Below are 20,546 nucleotides of genomic sequence, written 5' to 3'. Positions count from 1 at the left end.
CAATAATGTTCTGCGCCGGTTCTGCGCCACGCCGCCATATTACTGCGTGGCACACTTGTCAATGGTAGAACACACAAAATTATTCTGCCTGGCAAATACAATGCTCTCATCACAATCACCTGTGATGGGAGACTATGAAATTACATGTTCATGTATTTGAATGTGCTGCTATCCTTATCTATTTACAGGTAACAGATGAACAGATCGAGTTGGTGGAGAAAAGCTCCAGGGACCAGGCAAATTGTCATCTATGGTTTCATCAGAGAACTGGACGTGTAACAGCTTCCATCTTTAAGGCAGCATGTTGTACCAACCCAGCCATGCCGGCGCAGAGCCTTGTAAAGCGCATTTGTTATCCAGAAGCACATCGCTTTTCTTCTGCAGCAACTAGGTTGGTATTATTTTAATGTAAATTTACAGTATATGTTGCTGTACTTGACAAAAATCTATTGCATTGTTCTTGGAAAATACTGTGTTTCCCTCAAGTGGTCATTTTGGGTAGGGCAATTATTTGACCACTTTCAAACACCACAACCCCCCCCCTCCCCCATGGCAGCAAAACCTTCATTCCTTGCTACTGTAAAACACTTTAATTTCAAGGAATTAAATTTCTCGAATTTGAAATTTGGTACACTGTAAACATTGCCAAATTTTAATTTTATGGATTTTTGCCTACAGCGAAATTCACGAAATTAAATTGCCCCCAAAATTAACTTGTTTTACAGTATTCGTGCAATACTTGGTATCTTTGAAGTGGCCCCTCAACGTGTATTATGTACTCGGATATGAATCGTGAATGGACTGGTCAAGCGTACTTTTTACCTAAGTATGGCTAGTCAAATGATTACAACAGAATGAGCTCGTATCCATTATAATGGTACCTCTATCAGTGGAATTAAGGCATGTTTATTAACATGTTTTTTTGTTCTTTTCTACTTATGTACGATTGTGAACATGAAGATAAAGCAAGAAAGGCTTTCATCGAGAAGCGACTCGCACAGCGGCACGAAAACTTCACCTGTAGAGAAGCAGGTTTACACCTCAGCGCAGAACATCCATTCATAGCAGCCAGCCCAGATGGCATTATAAGTTGTGATTGCTGTGGGAAGGACTTCTAGAGGTAAAATGCCCTTTACTTACTGCGACAAGGATCTCCCAAACAAGGAGAACTATGATCATGAGGCGATGAAGACTTTTTGCATGGCACCAGACACCGACTCAGATACTCTAGAATTGAAGCATAACCACCCATACTATTACCAAGTGCAAGCCCAGATGAACGTTTGCAAAAAGCCATATTGCGATTTTGTGATTTGGAATCACAAAGATCTTATCATTAGACGGATTTATCGGGACACTGATTTCTTCGCAGACCAAATCCCTCAGGTGGAACATTTTATCAAATACGGCGTTCTGCCAGAACTGGTTGGCAAATGGCTAACGAGGCAGGTAGTGGCAGGGCATGATGGGATTGTTCTGAAAGATGTAGTTAACCACGAGGAACCAGCTGATAATGACACAGAGGATACTATGGGTAAGCTGGTGTGCTACTGCAACATGCCAGCCCATGATGAGGAGTGCATGCTGAAGTGTGCAAACAAAGACTGTGCAATTAAGTACTTCCACATGGAATGTCTGAGAATACGATGTCCACCCAAGGGAAAGTGGTACTGCCCATATTGCAGAACTTTGCCAAAGTTTAAGAGGGGAAAACAAAACAAAAAGTGACTGTTACAACTCTCTTGAACATTAAAAGACTGGACTCAGGGCAGATGCATAGTTTGTTTTCTCTAATGCATGATATTGAATAGATTCGGTTGGCAGCTGGAACTTCCTTCCTAAACCATTTACTTTTCAGGACTAGAAATTCAACGAGAATCAAGGAATTGAATCTTGCGAGTCGCGACGATTCTCTCGACGATCAGATATGAGAATAAATTTCCCTCATTGCATTGTACAGTACATTGACCAATTTTTGTTAAATTTGAATCTCGCAAAGTGAGGCGAATTTCTAGCCCTGCTTTTTGTATGATTTCACAGAAATGTTAACATACACATAGTCCTACTGCCAACATGGTTGATGTTACTAGTATCTGTCATGTACAAATAATAAAATAACATCAGTCAAGTTAGCAGTAGACCTCTAGTGTATATCACAATTAATGAATTTCTGAAATGTTACTATAGGCCTACAATTTTGTTTGATGCAAATTCACACATGGAAACATTGGTGGTTTATTTTCTTCTGGTATTTTATTAATACAGGTCTCTCAAAACTCATTCAATTTATTTCTTCTCAGAAAATGTTTATCACAGTTTGTACAAGTATTTATAATGCAGAAAATATGAACAATTTGTTATGTGTAAAGTAAATTGCGAAAATAGAACAATTTCAAATATCACAAAGATTTAAGAATAATTGTGTACATTATTTGCTCATCAGGTTTCACAACTTTGTTAAATGTTTTTCAGTGCAGCAATCTGTACACAAGAATACCACAAATAATTTGATTACATTTTCAATTCATCCAATTTGTATTATTACAAATGGATACATGTTCATGTAGCTCTTATGTGTTTGTAAAATAAGAACAAGCTGAGCCTTCGTGTGAGGACTGCATTGAAATTACCATGGTCATAAGCCCATGTTTCTGCCATCCTTCCTCTATAGTTTGCTTTTGTTCATGCTCTTTTTTTCAATTTTGCTCAACTAAAATCCTTAAAACCTTATCACAATCAAATTACATGAACATGATGATGAAGGATAGTGGAACATTCAGCTATCACCATGGTAACTGTTTTTCTAACTCTTCCCAATTCTTCAGCATACAGCCTGCATGAAGGGTCAACTTGTCCTTAGTTATAATATAAGCAAGTTTAAATTTCAATAGCATGCAGATTTCTGTGTCCTTGAAAAAGACATTTCAATTTGAATGGCAGTCTGTGAATAAAGATATTAAAGATATTGCAAAACTGAAAATGTTGTTTTAATGCATGATCTTTTCATCATTCCCACCTTTATAATGGTAGTAACTAGTAAGTAAACTACAATAAAATGTCAAGTCACTAGTTCAGCAACATTGAACAAAAATGTTAGAGGAACAATGATATACTGTAAAACACTTTAATTTCGAAGGATGTTTCTTTCGTGAATTGAAAATCAGTGACAATTTTGCAGGAATATAATTTCGCGATTTTGAAATTTGGTACACTGTAAACATTGCAAAATGTTTATTTTATGGATTTTTGCCTACCATGAAATAAATTCAGCGAAATTAACTCAAGTGTTTTACAGTAACAATTTCAACAAGCTGCATGTACAAATGATAACCAGTGTTATCAGAATGAATGCAACTGATCATCTCCAATCCCAATTTATCAATTGATATTATTTCACCAATTTTTTTTTGCCTTATATAAAAGTTTTTCACTATAAGTTTTCATTTTACAAAGTTCTAATGTCTCTAGTCCATTGGCACTATTGGAGGGCAGAGGTTGGTGAGTGCACAGCATACTTTCACAAGTTTATCAATAGGGGCATCACCATTTCCTAACATATCAATACCACCAACCATTGAGAGTGGAAGAGTTCCTTGAAGAATTGAATATTTCTGTTTCACAAGCCCGATCACATCGTTCCACATGAATGCGAACAATTGAAAGTTCTCTCGACCAGTCAACCTCCTTCTTTGTTAATTGCGCTTTGGCCCTCGTAAATGGTGGAATTACAATTTACGCACATTGCAAGTCGACAGTAATCGCTCACAGTAAATCCACGGTCAGCTATGATGGCGCCTCCTGCTTCTAAATAGTTCAATAGTCCACTTGTCTCGGTGATTTCCTTGTCAGATACCCGCCCTCCCCAACATCTACTTATGAAAGAAACAGTTCCTTGTGGGGTGATGCCAATTAAAAACTTAATGGTGTTGTGGTGCTTATAATTTGACCACGTTTGGGCTCGGGCTAAAAAGTCGCTTGGGGTTTCAATAAACACTTCTGTGCAGTCAATAATAACACAAGCCTTTTTAAAATTTCAAAAATGCAGTAGGCATGCTTGTCCTCAGAGCAAGTCGAGACGGCCAATGTATTAAGTGTCCAAGTCTTACTGACATAGCATCAAGCACACGGTGATAGGTTCTGGAAACTGTAGAAGTACTAACATGAAAGCGATACGCTAAGTCTAGATGTCCAAAATTATGAGTGATTTTCATAAGGAACACTATCATCTGCTCAAATGGTGTCAACTTGCAGTTCGCATTTTTTTCTGGCAAGAATGGTGAGATTAGATTAAACACAGTCATTAAAGTTATCCATGATGGTAATCCAGTATAGTATACCAGCTTTTCCGAATCATCTCTTAATGCCTCTTCAGTCAGAGACATTGACTTGATCACTTTATCCTTCTGTTGCACTGTTCGGCGCAGCTCTTCACTATCCGCGACTAACTGTCTAAGTTCCTTATCCCACTCAAGGTCAGTCTGGGTTTCTTGCTCCTTTGTCGGCTCTTCCGGTACTTCTGGCGGCGCTTGAGGTGGTTCCTGCTGATGAAAATCGATGAGGGCACATGCAGCTTCATTAGTTTGGATCTGCTTTTTCCTTTTCTTTATTCGCTCATGTCTTTCCACTGCACGCTTTCCTCCTGACACGAAGCACTGTTGTGGCCCATGTTGACGGTTGGAATCCAGTCTGGGTGAGTCTTGGATAAGCGGTAGGATGGCTTTCCTGTAAAAACAAAAATTAAACAATAAATTTTAAGTAATTGCTGATTACAGAACTCATCAGTTACGGTATAGAATCTATAGAAATATGTAGCAAGTTGCACTTTCCGTTATTTATGATCAGTGTGTATCTTTTTACAAGACGCTTCTCTATACAAATGTTGGCAAATGGTCAGGTTACCCAGCCAGAATCACATGAAAGTATCATGGTTGAAGCTTTTTTTTTAGTCATACATGTTCATGTTGTCATATTCATGTTGTTCACAATTGACAACAAACTTTTTTGCATCGGATCATCATCGCCATCATGATGATCATCTAGTGCCGTACTATTACGCTGACTTTCGTATTCGGCGAGGAGGACGATTTCGACCTCCTGGTTTGTTTACAAACAGAGAGGTAGACAAAAAAACCGTTCAGCGTGTCCAAACACTCAAGTATCAGAAGGATGGTCCACAATATAGGTAACCTAGGCAAACCTTAGTTAACACATTTACTAGTCAGCGAATTACCGAGACCGGGCCCCAACACAATGCATATTTACATAGAAATTTGAATTTTTTTTTTTCGAGAATAGGTGGGTGAAGGAAACCTACATAAATATGTTTTCTATACTTCACTTGACCCAAATATATGATTTTTATGGTGATAATCAAGTCGCACATGGAATTTTAGAGGATTTTGATAGCAGTTCCATTAAAAAAGCTGCTATCGCCATGAGACTAAGATGATAATCTAGAAACACCCCCGAAATGCCGTTTTGGGGAATTTTGCTAGCTGAATCTTTTTGATGAAAGTCAATCTTTGACAAGATGTAACTTTGCTACGGAAAGTGCTATGAAATAAAGGTTTTCAGTTTTGGCTTAGTTTACTCAAGGGCTTTAATTTGATATATAAAATGATGTAATTTGATGGCAAATTTGAATTCACCTAGCATACCTACACAATAGCGTGATTCACGTAACCTGAATAGGGATTAAAAAGCTGTCACGTAGAACCATGTGCTTCTATTGTCCAATTTGCCATCAAGATTTCATATGGAAACAGTTCAGACCCAGTACAAGATCATGTCAGAAATTAATATTTTGTTCTGGGTCTGATTATTCGACTAATGATCATCATGATGATGATCATCATGATCATGGCTGGGTGACAGGCAAAGGGCTGAAACTAATTTGAACTACATTTTACCTGAATGAAAGTGTACTGAACACACTTTACTGTGTTTAGAAGGTTCCCATGGTTTGTTAGTAGAGGTATTCTTCTCTCGTTTGATGGCAGAAATCCAAGCGGTGCGCCTCTCCGTTGTTATTGCACGTTCATCATCTGCCTGTCTGATGGCTGGTATGGAATAGAAGCTTATCTTTTTCCCACTTTCGTCGACATCTCCGCCCTCATTTGAGCAGCCAATAACACAACAAAAATCAGGCATACTGTAAGTTTATGCTCAACTTAAAATAAGAAGCAAAACTTGTTTGAAAAAGCACCGTTTTATAATTAAAATGAGGAAGATTCTATCGTATTGCGTGTGTGTGTTGACGAAAATCAGCAGATCGAATGGACTTTAAACAACGTGCTGTTCGTGCACTTTGATTTATGTAGTCGCGGCGTGGAAAAATACTCATTTTTATTCAAAATGAAAATTAAATAATAAGTCAAGGCTCTTAATATAGTTTTTAATTATTATTATTACATCTGTGTTGATAACAATTTTATTTTGAACGTTTTATTGATAAAAACATTGTTATTTGATTTGCTCAAAGTAACAGACTTCTTCATCAACTATACGGAAAATACTGCTACATGTCTGTGTTTGGAAAACAATACAATATCGTGCATACACAGCGTCCCGTACAAATGGCGGACAGGTGCAAGATCGATACCGTGTGACGTCACGTGCAATCTTCCGAGGAGCAATTTCAGACAAGCTTGGGATTAGTGGGGCAGAGGTTATCTATCATGTCTATTGAATCCTTTCATGACCACTGAAGCATAGTCAAGTCTGCCCAAGGACACTCGGCACGAATTGAATGAAAGAGTCAAAGACTAGTCCATGTAACTCTCGACAAAAGAATGCATGCATGTCAAATGTCATACATGTACGACACCAATTTGGTGTTTGTTATGCTCCTCGGAATATGTACCTTAACTAAGGCCTATACCAGACAGGGTCTAATTCTGCATAAAACCGGGCAACGTTATTTCTATAGATCTGCTGCGCATTCAAATTGCATTGTATTGCATCGTAATTTCATTTGTGTCTATGCTAATTATGTTTACACAACATGAACTCATGTGTTTTCAAGCAAATTCGCCGATAATAGGTGATCAAAAGCGATCGGAATGTTACAAAAGTACAGATCGCATTCAGCTTACTTCATATGAGATGATCTTGGGTAAAATACGGCATAATTTGTCTTGGTGCTTGCGGAATGCCATGCAGTAAAATATTAAAACGTTGCGGCAATTCATGATTGACAACTAGCAATCGGTGTGTCCTTCAGTATCCTCCGCTGTCAATTTCTTATCCACTCACTAATCCTCACAAAAGCTTTGTGTTGATTACGTAATGTGTGGAGGCAAATTGCAATAAGTACAATGAAATAATGAGTAGGGCGGGCTCCGAGGCGGGTTTCTTCTTCATCTTACGTAACAGTATTGTTCTCCAAAAAACCCGGAAGCTTGTCGTTTGGAGCTCTAGCTGAAATACAGCAAGATAATGTAAGATAGTAAATGTAAACCTGTATTTTAGTTAGAGTATCTCGAGCTAGCCTATACCTGAGATAGTTCCTGGAATGTCAGATCATGAGTAGTTCACCACGTAAACTTGTATGGCTCAAAATTCGGACCGCTCGCCAATAATGGACAGATAGTATCAGTTTGTGAATGAGGACATCGTATAAGTTCCTTGTACTAGATCATGAGGCAGTCCAGTTTTGACTCAGTAATTTGAATGAAGAATCTGAAGCTTCTAAATTCCTGAAGCACCCATGCATGCACCTGTATGTAATTGAATTAGTGATCACAGCTTCCTTGGATACTTACTTTCTTGGATACTTGGTTGAAATAGTCCTGATCCCCTGCACCGATGGGGAAAACCATACATAAACCACCTGCTTCTTCTCCTAACTCAGGGTCGGAATCTGATCTGCAGCAGGCTCCAATCAATCAGCTGTTTGGTAAATTGCGACCTTGTTGTTTATATCAATAACATCATAACCAAATGTCTACGTGATTTCGTGCACAGTTCTCTTGTTAATACTTACGCCAATACTTAACGGTCCGTGCACTCTGAAGTTGATGCTAATTTCTTCGAGGCGGCGAAGTTTTCCACACATGCCGCAAGTTGTCATAAAATCAATTTTAGATAAAAACTGACATAGTGAACTTTCACTTTTGATCCTGCATTAAATAAAAATAATTTAAATATTCAGAAACGCTATATTACATCAGTAAGACAGAAAAACTTTTATGAATAAGATTTGTTTTGACCTGTTATACTTAACAATATCTGGCCATGCCCGTGACCCGCCTCCTCCTGCATCAGACTTCTTCCGGGCCAGAATCCTGAGTGACAGCGAGCGATCGATTCGTCGTTGCATCAAGGAAGTCTTTGGACTTTGGAGCACATTTCAAGATTGTTTTGATCACTCCTTAATCATAATCATGGGGGAGTTTGCGTGTGAAGGCATCTTGATCTTGGTAGAGACATTTCTGTTGTTTGCTACAGGTTTCGCAGGACTCGTTGCATCCATTGTTCTTGGTCTTGCAAAGGTATGAAATGTTCACTTCAAATTCAATTTCAATTTAAGCTTACTGACCTCATCATATTCATATTCATGTACTATTAATTATTATAAAACATAATAAATTGACATTGCTTCCTTTACAAATGCCATTGTTTGTTTAAAAAGGTGATTCATAACCTCATTAATATACGCAAAGCCTATATAATCCAATCAAAACAAATTGATTGCCTGACCGCGCACTAAATAAATAGTAATTGCGAGGTCATAAGTTCATAACTCACAATCAATGCAATGTCGACTCCGGATGCGCAACAATGACTTCTGCGCGCGCGTGCATGTATAAGCTACGCGTTATGGCAACGCACACGCCTACGCGATGCTGTCATGCTTCTGTGCTTGGTAGCTCTTTAGTCTTGTTGTCGGCGCGAATGTTATATTCGCCTGGTTGATTTTTTTGTAGGGTAGGTTACAATGTGATTACTGGTTAACAGCGTTTTATGGCATAAAATAACATAAAATGCCATTTTGATTTGTTCAAAATATTAGATACAATGGTAGTGAATGACAATAACTTTGCACCATCTATTTTGAGGTCATTGTGTAGGTAACCCAGGCAAACCTTAGTTAACACATTTGCTAGTCAGCCAAATTCGCCGACAATGTCAATGCATTTTTACATAGAAATTTAAAACAAGTGCCCGAAGAAAGAAACCTACATAAATATGTTTTCTATACTTCACTTGACCCAAATATGTGATTTTTTATGGTGATAAGTCACCCGCACATGGAATTTTAGAGGGATTTGGATAGCAGTTCCATTAAAAAAAAGCTGCTATCATAATGAGACTTAAGATCTAGAAACACCCCGAAATGCCGTTTTGGGAATTTTGCTAGCTGAAACTTTTTGATGAAAGTCAATCTTTGACAAGATGTAACTTTGCTACGGAAAGTGCTATGAAAAAATGTTTTTCAGTTTTGGCTTTGTTTACTCAAGGGCTTTAATTTGATATATGAAATGATGCAGTTTGATGGCAAATTTGAATTCACCTAGCATACCTACATTGTGTGAAATTGTCGGGTTTTGTTTTGGGCCTCGGTATTTTTCCCAAAATACCTCAGCCCAAAAACCCTCATATTTCACACAATGACCTCAAAATAGATGGTGCGCAGTTATTATTGTCTAATTATTTACCTTAAAAAATGAGGGCAAACCATGTCTGTAGCCTAGGTCTGCAAAAATGAGCAAAGACAGTTTATGATAAAATGGACAAATGTCTGTTTTCAAATTCAGCATTTTTCTGTGCCGCAGGCGCAGCCATCACATGATCATCAATCGTTGACATTCAATGCAGGAATGCCTTGCAATCAGTTACTCACTACTGTCATGATCTGATGATGACTATAAAAAAGCAAGTAATGCATCATTTCCTCCACGCAATCCGTTTTACACAAAAAAAGGATTTTATTTGATGAAATCTAAAGTCTACATGTATCACTGCATGATAAATCAAAGTAGGCCCTACGGTACCGTACCAGAACTTTTTGACTTCATCATGTTCATCAGTTTCTGGTGTCCAATTTCAAATTTGTGTAATTTCCCTAGATCAGGGATTACATGTACTATGTAGGCCTACTGCTAGACTAAATCCACCAGCCGTCTCTACACTGCACATGCATACATGTACGTACTGTGTTGTGCTTCGTGGTGATGACTCCATAACTTAAGTTACAGTTCATATCGTGTTTGAATTCTGAAAATATTCAATGTGACTTTGGTTACAAGTGTGCAATTACATGTATGCCTATAGCTCAACTGACTAGTGGCACCCGCATTAGTCCCGCGTACCATGTCGCTGTACAGCGCCGTTGTGTGACAAGATCATACTCGCTCTGAAGTTAAAAACAATCTTTGTCAAAACTAAAAGGTCAATTTGGACACAACTGTGCTTGAAAGGTCAATTTGGAAACTTAATTGTTACAACTGAATTAACCCAAGATGCTTTTAACGAAGGCTGTTGTAGGTGGCCTGTCGCCGTAATTACCGAAAGCATGACACTCCGAGTTTTACGGCCCGAAACGAGATCCGGTACTTATTCCACCGAATGTGAAATATTTGTGACCGTTCACGGCGAATGAGCCGTAAAATCCTCCCCGTCAATTTTGTTTTATTTCGTGTTTAAAAAATAAACATCATAAACTTAAAAATAGTATATCATTTAACTTCAAACGATATCCATAAGCGGGGGTATGGTTTGTTAAACTTTGCTCCTTCAACAAAATTATAGCTTTTACGTTTTTACATGTCTCTTTTTCCACATTGCTGGCAATAAATATCAAACAGTCATAATTGGCGGTCATTTCAAATCATCCCCAAGTCAACGAGGTTTAAGAAAGTTCTCATACATTAATTGTTGGTTATGCATACCTGTACAAAATACAATGCCTGGTAACCCACCACTTGAACAGGATTTAGCAAAAGCAAACAAATACTAGAGCTATTAAAAATTCTATAGCCATCTAAGGTAGAAGCTTATTATCCACTTCAACAATAGGATTATTGATCAGTTTTTGACTATCAAAATGAGACAGATGTCGGACCAGCTTACATGTAAGTTACCGATGAATACGACCTTCGTACACATTTTACACCGTAACTCAGAATACAATTTAGGGAATTCACGGCTCATTTGTGCTGCCGGGTCACATATTTTACCATTTAAATGAGAAAGTTAAGTTTTAAGCAAATTCACAATTAACACTATATACATGTAGGCAGCACAAGGGCAGCCATTTATGTTTACATAGTTGGCCTTTGCAGATACTATAACTCCCTTTTTATATTTTGTGAGTTAGTTCTCATCTTCATTAATAAACAAAATGCATAAGGCAGCACTCATATCTAATGTTTAAATCATGTGTAACAAAATAGCTGCCTACTGAATAGTATGGTCATTGACCAACAATTTCAACGTCATGGTGGCCCACCTAAACGACTTCGGACTACGAATTTTTAATTTGAAACTTGGTTAATATTTTGACCAATGACTAGGGACAAGAAATTTGCTTGACATGAGGAGCGTTCAATGATGTGCCCTACATTTTGTAAGTGCAAAATTGGCATTGCTATAGTTTGATCAGCTCGTTATAGGCGGGCCTTATAACAATTATTTCGAGAATTATCTTGTGACATCTCGCCAGAAGCATCATAATTACTAAAAGTCACTACAATGTACTCGGTCTCCTTTCTTAAAAACCACAATATAGACCAGACAGGTCAACTATAATAACATGGGTCTACTTTTCGGTGAAGGGGTGTTAAACGCCTCACAATGCCTGCCAATTACGAGCTAGGTGATCAAACTTACGATCCTAAAAATGAATTACCTTTTTAATTTTGTTTGTTGCAGGATAACTTTGCAGGTGATTGCCTACTGTATTCTGAAGTAAAGTGGTGCAATTCAACAGCATTCTACTTCACACAATTGGGAGCCAGTCCTTCATGTTCATTCTGTATTGGCCTGCAAGTGTGTGTGTCCTTTTATGCTTTGGCATATGGGTGTTATCACGTCTCTGTGCTCTGCCAATGGGTGGGTGAAAGGTGAGTATGATGAATCCAATACAAATGCACACACACCCCCCACACACCCCTGAGGCAAACAGGGGTAATGGTTTTTTTTCAGATTTTTTGTGCTTTACCGGGGTTTTGTACCCTTATACACCTTTAAACACACCCCTGGCCTACACACACACAGGGAGATAAATAACAGGTAAACTGGGTGGCTGCAAATGCCCACCCATTAAATTATTTTGCCCATCCAGTAATTCAACCTACCCATTGCCCAAAAATGCCAGCGTTGTACTTTGCGTGATGTATTTGTGAAAGTACATAACACTTTCTTGAGATTGTATCATAAAATGCGATGCGATTCTGGTGAAATTGCTCCCTGCCACCCAGTGAGTTATTGCCTACCAAATATTGGGCACACATGTAACTGTCATTATAAACTAGCACCAACTATGTACCACGATGTCCATTAAGATCAATGATGCTATTCGAAAGGGGTCTTTTCATCATAACATTTGCTATATTTATTTGATTGTGTAATATTCAATTAGTTTCAAGTACACATGTTTATTTCTTGTTTTCAGACGTGCATTGGTTCTGCCTACTATCATTATCGACGTGCTTGTATCCCTCTTTGTATTTATCCAAGCCTGTGTACTCAGTGTGGGTTTCAAGAGGTTTTGTGATGGCTTTGTGTCAGGATCTAGTATAGGCAGCAAAGCTAAGAGGTAAGACATGTATCACGGTTGTCTAATGGTATGTAAAACTACAGTAATTTTTAAAGTAAAGGTGAACCCTGATGGAGCTATTTATCTTTTATTTTGTCGTCATCTTTACAAGGGGTAGACACTGGTATAATGGCATTAAAACATGAGGAAAAGAGTAAACAAAGATAAGGACATTTTCAAAAAAGTGTTTATCATGAAACGTAAGGGATAACTTTAGTGAGTGTGCAGTCCACAAAAATTCAATGGACCCTGAACAAAACCCCTGGGTTCGCCATGTCAAGTTGGTTCCAGCCCATAGTCATAGCATGAAACTTACTGGGACCATCATGATCTTTCGCTATGTGTTTCAGGACTCACTTATTGTCCAACTTAGTGAAGAGTAGTTCCTTTAAAAAAAATTTCAGTATGATAATGCTCAGTCAGTGTCTTTGCTGACTAAACTTAAGTTGGACGTGGACAACCAAAATAACTTACTATATTATTTGGCTAAATTTAATTTAAAATTGTAAATAGCACCATCAATTTGCACACAATTATACAGTTTATAAAACAAAAAATTACAATAAACAAGCAGAGAATGATGAATAAGTGGATAAAGAAACAAAAATCTGTGTTACAAATAGCTAAAATATATATATGTATTAGTGTGATAGCTGTTGTTATAGAATGTTTATCCCCGTACGTAGTTTATTTATTTATTTATTTATTTCAACTTTCTTTATACAGGGTAGCTCCTTCAGTGTAAAAGCACTGCTATTCTTGGAGGCCCTGTGACATACATGTACAGGTGTAATTCACTTAAATACATTTATTACACAAATATTACAAGAAAAATATGCAATACCATATTATAAAGAAATTACAAGAATCATGAAAAATATGAAAATCAATGAACAGTGTGGATTGTGAGAGCTCTTGATTTAAATTCACTTAGGCTCAAGGAAATATAATTAGTGCGAGTGTCAACATCAACAGAACTATTCCACAGATTTGCTGCTCTCGCCTGAAACAATGCTGGTGAATAACTCATGGTTAAGTTACGGATATTTAAATGTATAAAAACATGGTTTGGGTCAAATATACAGTACTACATTTTGTATTTTGAAAGTCAGAACTTATTATTATTTTGGTTTCACTTTCAGGGCATTGGAATTTGTATTTTGCACTTTAAAAAAAAAAAAATTCATACAGGTATTCTTTGGGTATGAATTTACCTAGCTGATTATGATTTAATTTTTTTTTAAATGACTTGTTAGAAACAAAAGTGAAACCAAGGGCTGATGGCCTGTTTGTATGAAGCCTCTAAATTAAGCCTCAGGTCTATAAAAGTGAAACTAAGGATTTTTAGACTATAACATTTTCTCGGTCAGGGTTTTTCCATCTATTTCAGATAAAATCCTGCTATGGGGTATATTTCAGGTACAATCCTGTTTAGGGAGTAAAATTTGTTGCAAAACCACACTAAATTCCTGTTTAGGGGTGTATTTTGCTCAAAAGGGCAAATCCTGTTTAGGGTATGTTTTAAAAATTTCTGGTCATGCATGTGTACACTGTGAATCTTGAGTGGCCCCCTGGGGATGTACCCCTTTGGACTACCTGCCTGCAATTATCTTATTTATTAGTTACATCCATGTTTTGCTTTTTCCTCTTTTTAGTTGTAGTTACGGTGGCAAATTGGACTGGAATTTCAAAGGCCAGTGTGGAGGAGACAAAGATCCTCATAACCCATATGCGGGAGACAACTTCTTCCAATTTTACTCCACGGCACAGGTAAATAAAAGACAAGATCAGAGGGATCTTTGTATCGTCAAACAAAGCAATATTGTTCATGCTTTTTTTGTACTGATATTATATGCGGTGTAATAATTCAAGATTTCATGCCTTTTTCATACTGATATTATGCAGTATCATGTGAGAAAACTAACTCTTTTCATCTGTTTGCATTCTACGCTGTTTGAAGTTGCCCTTAGTCATGGTAGATTTTATTAGATTTTACACAACATATATGTGACATGATCGGATCCATGGAGGCCAAAGGCACCAAGTTTGAAATTGAGATACAGGCAAATATATGGAGTAAAGAAAACCCAATAAATTACATAAGTACAAAACTTCATAACTTTAGAACCAAGTATGCTAGACCTTTGGTGTTTACAGTATATGATAGCCTAATGTTTGTATAAGGTAATAATAGTAAAATGCGTCCTTTGGCCTCCATGGAGCAGATCATCACTGACCAATCACATTAAAATAGGTCAGTTTTCCACATTAAGCCGTCAGTCCCTTACATACATGTTCCGACTACTCACAACCCTTTCCTAGTTCAACTCTAATATTATGATTAAGTGACAAATATCAACAAATTCTTTGAAATTGCTGTTGTTTTGTAGATTGAATTTTGACGTGATCTTCAGAAAAGCCTAGCAATTTCTCATTCATTTGTGAGATCAAGCTAGTCTCAAATATATTCGGGTAGAGGTGATGATAAGCAACATTTGCCATTCCTGACAATTTGATAAAAAAATACTATCAAGTGTGACAAATTTGTGACCATTACGCAATCCCTCATACCAGTACCATTTCTCTTACATTATTTTGCATGCATATTTTGACATTGTAATATACTTTATTTAGTCCAGATGATAAACTTGCGCATGCAAATGTTTGAAGTGAAAAGTTTTGAAGTGAAAAGTTTTTGGATTATTATGGTTATTTGCCTGCAATACATATATGTACCGTATTCATTCCAATAGGCGCCCATGCCCCAATAAGCGCCCACCCAGGGTATTTTCAATTTGCTAAAGGCGGGTACGCCGGGTACCATCAATGTTGAAGTGATGGATAGACGTCGATACAGTGAAATAGCCGGAGGACTAGATTTCTACATCAGAAAATCTACTAGAACATTCTCAGGACCCATTTATAACATACATAAATTTGTCTCTAATAAACGCGCCTAACAAAAAAATTAGGTAAACCAGGTAAAAAAAATAAGCGCCCACCCAAAATGACTTTGTTAAGCGCCCTGGGCGCTTATTAGAATGAATACGGTATATGATGTAACTATAACGGCATATCATTATATTATCAAGCCAGCCAGCATAATTATATACTATTGCATGACATGAAAGATAACTTTTTTATAACAATTTAAGTGTCAGACTTTTGCATGATTTATGATGGGAAAAATAGATCCATGTTTTCTAAAAAAACACAATTTGTAAGCCTAAAAATGGGCAAAAAATGTGATATCCATCTCTCTTCTGGTTCATTTACGAAGTTTGACTTCCACTTTAATTTCATAGTACATTTTGATGCAAAAATATGATTTACTTTGTTCTTTTTTAAAGTAACAATTGTGCTACATTGTATAATATTTGATTTGAACCTAAAAGTGGGACATATTTTACACAATGTTTGCAATAGAAGTCAGTAATTTTGGCCGGGAATAACAGGATCATGCAAAAGTCTGACTCTATTGTTCCAAATTAGCCAAGTTCACTTTGTCTCGCATAACTTGTCATGTTTCAGAGTGCCTCATGGTTCACATTACTGTTCTGGCTAGTTCTTATCGGTATCACTATAGCTCGACGCTTGCGCAATGCCACCATGCTGCCAACTCATACTGAAGCTCAGGAAGAGAGGAAGTCCTTGATCACATAGAGGGCGCTTTTCCATGCGGGCTGCATTCCATTTGTCTGTGGTATTGGTATTCATAATTTGTCAATCCAAAACCAACACAAAAGGACAATGGTCCCACTTGATAGAGATCATACCTGTTTAAAAATGTGAGATTAAAAAGCATTTTCTTGATACTAAATGAAAACTGGATATGGCAAATGTTGTTTTCTTTCGTCTGACCTGAACTAACTTGAACATTATCTGTACCATTTTTCTGAAAGGACACAAGTGACCCTATACATGCTGAAAGGACACAAGTGACCCTATACGCTGGCAAAGTGATGTAATAATCGGATTAACTACCATATCAATAGGTGAAAATAATTTTCGAATACATCGCACTGCACTACAAGCAGGTTGCACTCATCACCTGTGTATGTCTGCAATCATAGATTGAATATGATATGGTCATACCGCTCATTTCAAAGATACTAATCTTACAGGTGTGAGTGATCAGCATGATATGGTTCAATGCATGGGTGCTGTGTGAATGTACCAGTGCAGCGCGGTATATTCAAAAATTGTTTCCTGCTATTGCTATGGTAGTTAATCCGATTATTACATCACTTTGCCATCGTATACATGTAGCTTTTCATGAATATCATGCTAATTATATTTTTTCCTAAATAACACAGCATTGTATCTTTCTTTATCTTGCAAAGTGGAACCTATATCCTTATGTGTTGAGTTTTGATGCTATGCATGCAGGGCCATTGTAGGATACTTAACCGTAGAATTATACTAATAATTAAAAATTTTACTAACAAACAAATAAAAATATATATGAATGGCCTAGATTTGAAGTGATTCTGAAAATGAAACCTTATTTCAAAAGTTTAGGAAGTTTTCATAAATGTTGCTATATCCAAGTATAGTTCCAACCCTTTCTTTGGTGAAAATTTTCCAAAATTGGGGGGTTATACTTGAATTTCAAATTAAGAAAAAAAAACAGTTCAAAATTGGCAAAGAACAAAAAATTATTCATAAATGAACAACTTTTATTGTATGCCAAGACAGGGTTACCAACTGGATGACATTTGAAGATTTTCAGTTGGACTTTTGGCCATTTCCTCCATAGATACCAATGGTTATAAGAACAAAATTTTGCAAATTTTGAATAGTGGCTCCTGCGCTTTCAGAAGTTCCCTGCCCCATAGAAACCAATGGTTAAAATGAGAATTGAGAGATTTTTCGACTGTTTTACACATGATGGTGGCTGAAAATATTTGGCAACCTTTTCCACCCAGCAGGATGTGAAGTTAGTCCATATTTACTTTGACAAGGAAGTTTGCATGGTATAATCATTAATAAATCATAATTTAATTCATCCATTGTGATGCTTTTACTGGTAGCATACATGGTTTGCTAACTTGTACCAATTTTCGACTGCACAGTGCCAGACGTGGGTAAGTGCAATAGCTGCCATATGCACCTGCCATGTGTAGATGAGTACAATATACTGTGTGTAAATTGCTAAATGTCCACAGGGCAGCTATTGCACTTACCTACTTCTGGTACTTAGCAGTCGAATTGTTGATGGCTTTCGCAAGATGTTACACATACATATTTAATCCATTCTATAAGTGATAACCACACTAATTTAGACTGCACAAAACCATTCTGTACATATAATAAACATGCAACCTAAATCCCCAAGCTTCCCAGTGCTTGCTTAAGTTTTTTGTACAATGTATGCTTTTGTTGCAGTTCACCTAAGGGCATTTCATTGACACATGCACATTTATATTTTACATGTATTATCAGCTGATGATTTGGTTCACTACTTTCCCGCACTAGCTCAATTTCTGCTTTTGTTGACAGAATATTTGGAATTATATTGAATTGAATATAATTGTATTATTTGTAGCCAGAGAAGATAGCTTACACATCCCATGATGCATTTCTCTTATTTCAAGTGTACTGATTTGCTCGATAGTGCAACATAGGTCGATAGTGACGAAATATACCTCATTGTACAGATCATATCCTGATCTTGCAAAATGTGTTTATTTCTTGACTAACGACCCATGTTTAGCCAGTCCATTCTCAAAACGAAAACAAATGGGTCTGTACAAAGTAATTTGCATGTTGTTTGATGAAATGAGGGGATTTATCATGTTGCAAAGGATTCTGGGAGGGTAAGACATCTTCTCTGATTTGTAGCTATTCATACTATGTAGATATGTTTAGTACACAAAAGGTTTCAATTTTATTATTTAGTGCATTTATGTATTTATGTACATGCAGGTCTGCAGGGAAAAGGTGGGGAATTTGGAAATGTCAGTTCCAGGAAATTTGGTATTTGGAAGAAAATTTAAGGTTTGACAAAAAAGAAATACATAACATATATTGAAGGGAAACCCTCTCTTCTTGGAGGGAAATTTTGAGTTTTTATTTTCGTTCCAAAATCTACATTTTGTTTCCAGTTCTTGTGTACATTATGTATAATTGGTTTTTCTTGTTTCTATTGTTACAGGGAGCCTGCTGGTTTGCTCTATTGTTCTGGGTGGTAATAACAGTATTGGTTATCATCAGAAGGGTGGCAGATAAGCCTGTGTTGGACCCCAACTCAGACAAGGCCAATATTATTAATAATGTTGCCATATAGCAGTACCATATTTTATGTGCCTTTGTATGTAAAAATTAATGTTGCCATTACATTGTGATATCATGGAATAAGCATTTGTGTGGCCTTGCCTTGCATGCTGGCCATTATAGGCTCAAATGTGAAAGTTTTGAGATATTTTCTTAACATATCAAGAGCTATCTTAAGAACCGTTGAACCAATACAGGGCTTGCTTGTACTCATTTAAATGCATTTTTCATGCTGATTCCACATACGGTCATTCAAATGTACAATTCTGAATTTTTAGAATTTTTAAAGAATGTTTGGAACTTGTCGTCTGCAGTCGACACCAGTGTAGAAAGGGTTAAAGCCTGTTACACCTAAATACTTGTGGCAGCTTGGCTGGGGAAACCTAGATGTTAAGATAAGCTAGGCATATGCCCAGCTTTTTCAGCTTTTCGATGTTTGCACTGCAAAATCACTGGTGTGTCATGAACTATTTCTTAATTTATCATGCATACTTTATGAAAAAATTGGAATATTATCTTCCATGTTTCATCATTCAAAAATACAAAAGTGCCCACTGAGGCTGTGGCTGGGGAAAGCTGAGTGAAGCTAAATGATTTCTAAGCTAAGCAGCCATGTATTTTGGTACGGGTCTGATATAGGAAAATGTATTTGTGGGAAGAAGGGTACTTGTAGATGAAGAGCAACAAAAACAAAATAAACAATGGAAAGAAAACATGAATGAACAAAAACAAATAAAGCATACATTTCTCTACAAGGTCCCTTTGCACTTACCAACACACATGCTTTGTGTGAAAAGACCTGGTTACGCCAGGATCATATTTTCGCAGTCAATACACTACATTGGCAAAAAAGTGCGAAGGAATTGTGATGAAAAGTGCGAGTTTGAGCTTTAAAGTTGTCATCAATGAAGTGCACACAGCTTATTCCATGATATCATTGTCAATTTGGCAAGTTATTCACTTGTGTTGTATTGTACTTTATCATCTCTGTCAGATGTCCGTTTCTGTCATTTCTATCGCACTCGTGACTCGTCCCCTTACACCCGTAAGACTTTCCTCCTTTCACTTTCTCAACTGTATGTATGTTTCAATGATGTGTGACCAAATTTACAGAAGGGAATTCATGTCAATTTTCAGTTGGCTCAAATACAATGTATGTACTATTTACAAGTTTGCAATTACCTTGTTAACATATCTCTCTTTATATATTCAGTACTAGGTTTTGTTTTGCTTTGCATTTAAAGTTATAAAAAAAAATGGCTACTAGTACTAGCGTGTGATTCATAAATGTGTATAATCCGGGAAAGAGAGTTCAGTGATCACATGCTGCCTTTTTGTATGATATAATAAAAAATTTGGAATATTCCTTGTTAATAAGTTGCCATGAGCAAATTAGAGGAAACTGCTATGTTGGAAATGTGTCTCTGGTTTCAATTATTTCAAAATTTTCAAGAGAAAAAAACCCCAGTGATTTATAGTGCATGCACAATGCCTAGACCTTGATCCAAAA

At 36.9% G+C, this 20,546-nt stretch overlaps 3 protein-coding genes across 4 annotated transcripts in view; 1 reads left to right on the top strand and 2 right to left on the bottom strand.

Moving 5' to 3' along the window:
* LOC140150052 (amine oxidase [flavin-containing] B-like) overlaps positions 1-8,003 on the bottom strand; it is a 38,047-nt gene extending 30,044 nt beyond the window's left edge. Inside the window, 1 exon segment of the mRNA XM_072172089.1 lies at positions 7,764-8,003. The gene's annotated coding sequence lies outside the window, so the exon portion shown is untranslated.
* Positions 4,035-6,609, bottom strand: LOC140149960 (THAP domain-containing protein 5-like). The gene is made up of 2 exons (XM_072171992.1): positions 5,910-6,609; positions 4,035-4,722 (listed from the first exon to the last, which is right to left on the bottom strand). The coding sequence occupies exons 1-2, from the start codon at positions 6,148-6,150 to the stop codon at positions 4,604-4,606; spliced, it is 360 nt and encodes a 119-aa protein (XP_072028093.1). The 5' UTR covers positions 6,151-6,609; the 3' UTR covers positions 4,035-4,603.
* A 274-nt stretch (positions 8,004-8,277) lies between the features above and the next one.
* Positions 8,278-20,470, top strand: LOC140149771 (transmembrane protein 179B-like). Of its 2 annotated transcripts, XM_072171907.1 has the most exons (6): positions 8,278-8,492; positions 11,875-12,065; positions 12,617-12,760; positions 14,416-14,530; positions 16,292-16,463; positions 18,918-19,052. In XM_072171907.1, the coding sequence occupies exons 1-5, from the start codon at positions 8,385-8,387 to the stop codon at positions 16,421-16,423; spliced, it is 690 nt and encodes a 229-aa protein (XP_072028008.1). In that variant the 5' UTR covers positions 8,278-8,384; the 3' UTR covers positions 16,424-16,463; positions 18,918-19,052. The 2 variants fall into 2 exon arrangements, with proteins under 2 accessions (XP_072028008.1, XP_072027951.1); XM_072171850.1 differs by lacking the exon at positions 16,292-16,463 and having other exon boundaries at positions 18,918-20,470.
* Positions 20,471-20,546: the final 76 nt, after the last annotated feature.

Source organism: Amphiura filiformis, chromosome 1 (genome assembly GCF_039555335.1).
Source record: "Amphiura filiformis chromosome 1, Afil_fr2py, whole genome shotgun sequence".
Lineage (NCBI taxonomy): Eukaryota > Metazoa > Echinodermata > Ophiuroidea > Amphilepidida > Amphiuridae > Amphiura > Amphiura filiformis.
This window is presented reverse-complemented; position numbering and strand designations above follow the sequence as displayed.